The sequence below is a fragment of the Balaenoptera borealis genome (genome assembly GCF_965194805.1).
Source record: "Balaenoptera borealis genome assembly, chromosome: 4".
NCBI classification, from domain to species: Eukaryota; Metazoa; Chordata; class Mammalia; order Artiodactyla; family Balaenopteridae; genus Balaenoptera; species Balaenoptera borealis.
This window is the reverse complement of record NC_138861.1, coordinates 145,947,766-145,950,264: the sequence shown is the minus strand read 5'-3', so window position 1 is coordinate 145,950,264 and position 2,499 is coordinate 145,947,766. Positions and strand designations below refer to the sequence as shown.

Here is a 2,499-nt window from a genome sequence, read left to right as displayed (position 1 = left end):
GAAGGGGGGCGGGGGGATGTCCTGGAACCAACCCACTGCTGATAGGAGGGACAACTGCGTGCTCTTTCCTCAGCCAGTTTCCACAGCAACACGCAGAGATGAACCTTCTCTATGATCAAGGCCTACTGAGAGCCTCCAAAACCATAAGAAACTCGCCCCCCATTTAGCAAAGGTAACATTCAGGGAGAAAAATTTCATTTTAAAAGAAACAATATTTCTTAGTCAATAACCTTTTAAGCCTTGTCTTTTCAAGCAAATGAATACTTTTATTAACATGGTAAAATTTTTTTTAAACACACGGTAGGGTTTTGACCTCAAATACTTGTCAGGTCTGCTACTGAAATGAACTTACAGCTAGACAGCTTATGAATCTTGAAGATACCTCGTCCCTGTTCAGTTTAGGGTCCGAAACAGACAGCCCTTGCTTTTCTTCCCCAGACCCTCAAGGGCCCTTGCAAATATCGCTTTCATTTTATGCCCGGAATCTCCTGAAATGCATCAGGATATTACATCGATTACACAGAATACCAAGACCTATCTCGCCTCCTGGTCTAGGTTCCGTGTCACATAAAGCTGAGTTAGGTTGTCCGAACAATCTGACCAGACAAGTTACATCAGTGTGCCGCATAAAACTTAATATTTGAACAAAATACATCTCTCCTCCTTTGGTCTCACAGAGAAATTAAAGTCCCCAAACTCAATACCATCCCGCAGCCCTTCTTTTGATTCATCAGTCCTAGCCAGATCGGCCCCATTCTCATTCCCAGTTGAAGCCTGGTCCCTTCTTCAGCTTCGTTAGCAATCGCTGCATGGAGTCGTCTTCTAGAAATAATGCAGTTCCTTCAACACCTTCAGAGCTGGAGAACTCCAACTGAGTCTCATCTGTTACACACAGACCCAAAGTTCCAGGGAGCTATCAGGTCACACAAGAAAGAGCAAAGCACCTCAAAAATTTAGAAATAACGAAAGCCCAGGAACAAATGTTGACTGCTGCGAGAGCTTACAATCTAGGCCCTAATTCTTGTGAGAGCAGTTTCCAAATCAAAGTTACCTCCCCAAACAAAAACATTTAACAGTCAAAACTCATACTGAGGTCATTAACCACAGACCATAGCAGAAACGTAGTGTGAGAACAGAGTGTAGACAGAGGAAAAAAGAGAAAACAAAAGGCTCTCTGGTTTCAGCTTCTCCAGGGTGTCAGCCAATCTCCATCAGTTGACCAGAATCCATTGGCTGTAAACCTAAAGTGCAATTGGGACAAACTCATCATTAAGAAGTGAGAAAACCCTCACAAATTCAGCCTCGCAGGACACCACCTCTTCTGGATGCCACCTGACTCCTTCCAATCTTCCAGCACAATCTGGAATGGTCCAATAATGGCCTTCCCTCTGATAACTCTGTATTTCTACCCTCCTTTGCTCAATGGCCTGTATTGTGATTTTGTTTATTACCCTATAGTTACCCTATTGATCGTGACCTTTGGTTTCAACCAAACACAAGTCAAAACCAATCAACCAACCAACCAATCTGTTCCCCCAAATTACCAGAGATGTAACAAAAATAAACAAACAGTACCTACTAACACCTCCTAAAATGAAGATTGAGCACGCTTTTATTCTCTTCTCCCAACTCCCATCCCCCGTGGATCATTAGTAAATAAGTGTCCCCGAAGCTGACCCAAGCGTCGGGCAACGCCTGGGACCTCCGTGCGGCTCCCGCCGGTCCCCGCCTTACCGCCGACCCTCCTTCAGGACGACTCGCTCTTCTCTATCCGCCGGACCAGCTCCACCAGCATCTCTGCCATCTTCGCGATCTCCTTGGCCTTCTCCTCAGCCTTCTCGCACCGTTTGGTCCCTCTGCCCTCGACTCCGTCGTCCGCATTCTGCAGATGGTTGAGCGCGCTCTCCTCCGAGGCCTCCACCTGCGTCTTGATCTGGATGAGCATATTGTCCATCTCCCACAGCTTGCTCCGGTTCCGCAGGTAGGCTCTCCCGTGCTCGCGGGTGAGCGCCGCGATGTCCTCGCGCATCTCGTTGATGACCGGGAGCAGGAACTGCTCGAAGTCCTCCTCGGGCTCCAGCACCTCCACCTCCTCCGGCTCTGCCAGCTCCACGATGTCCAAGGGCCGCATCTTACCCCGCTATTCCGGAACCGCAGGATGCAAGTCGGCTGCAGAGAGAAAATGGAGACTCGCTATGCTTACCAACACACTTCCAGAATATTCTTTAAAACTTTCACCCCTTTTAAACTTTTCGCCTCACAGAAGCCACGGAAACAAGCGACTTACGAGCAAAGAACCGGAGGACAAAATGGAGTCGCAGCCGTCAACCAGCGCCCTGCGTGTTGCGGCCCCTTTCACGACACGGCCGTGCCTCTTTACGGTCACGCCGCTGGTAGAACTAGGTGCGGGCGCGCGCACGTCAATAGAGGGCGACGCAATCCGCTCTACCACGGCCGCGCGCGCGCACACACACACACACACACGCACGCACGCACGCG

General features: G+C 49.3%; 1 protein-coding gene across 2 annotated transcripts; it reads right to left on the bottom strand.

Moving 5' to 3' along the window:
* Positions 1–240: 240 nt before the first annotated feature.
* LOC309627677 (MORF4 family-associated protein 1) lies at positions 241–2,414 on the bottom strand. Of its 2 annotated transcripts, XM_082389845.1 has the most exons (3): positions 2,288–2,414; positions 1,735–2,169; positions 241–1,241 (listed from the first exon to the last, which is right to left on the bottom strand). In XM_082389845.1, the coding sequence occupies exon 2, from the start codon at positions 2,129–2,131 to the stop codon at positions 1,748–1,750; it is 384 nt and encodes a 127-aa protein (XP_082245971.1). In that variant the 5' UTR covers positions 2,132–2,169; positions 2,288–2,414; the 3' UTR covers positions 241–1,241; positions 1,735–1,747. The 2 variants fall into 2 exon arrangements, with proteins under 2 accessions (XP_082245971.1, XP_082245970.1); XM_082389844.1 differs by lacking the exon at positions 2,288–2,414 and having other exon boundaries at positions 1,735–2,281.
* Between the last annotated feature and the right edge of the window lie 85 nt (positions 2,415–2,499).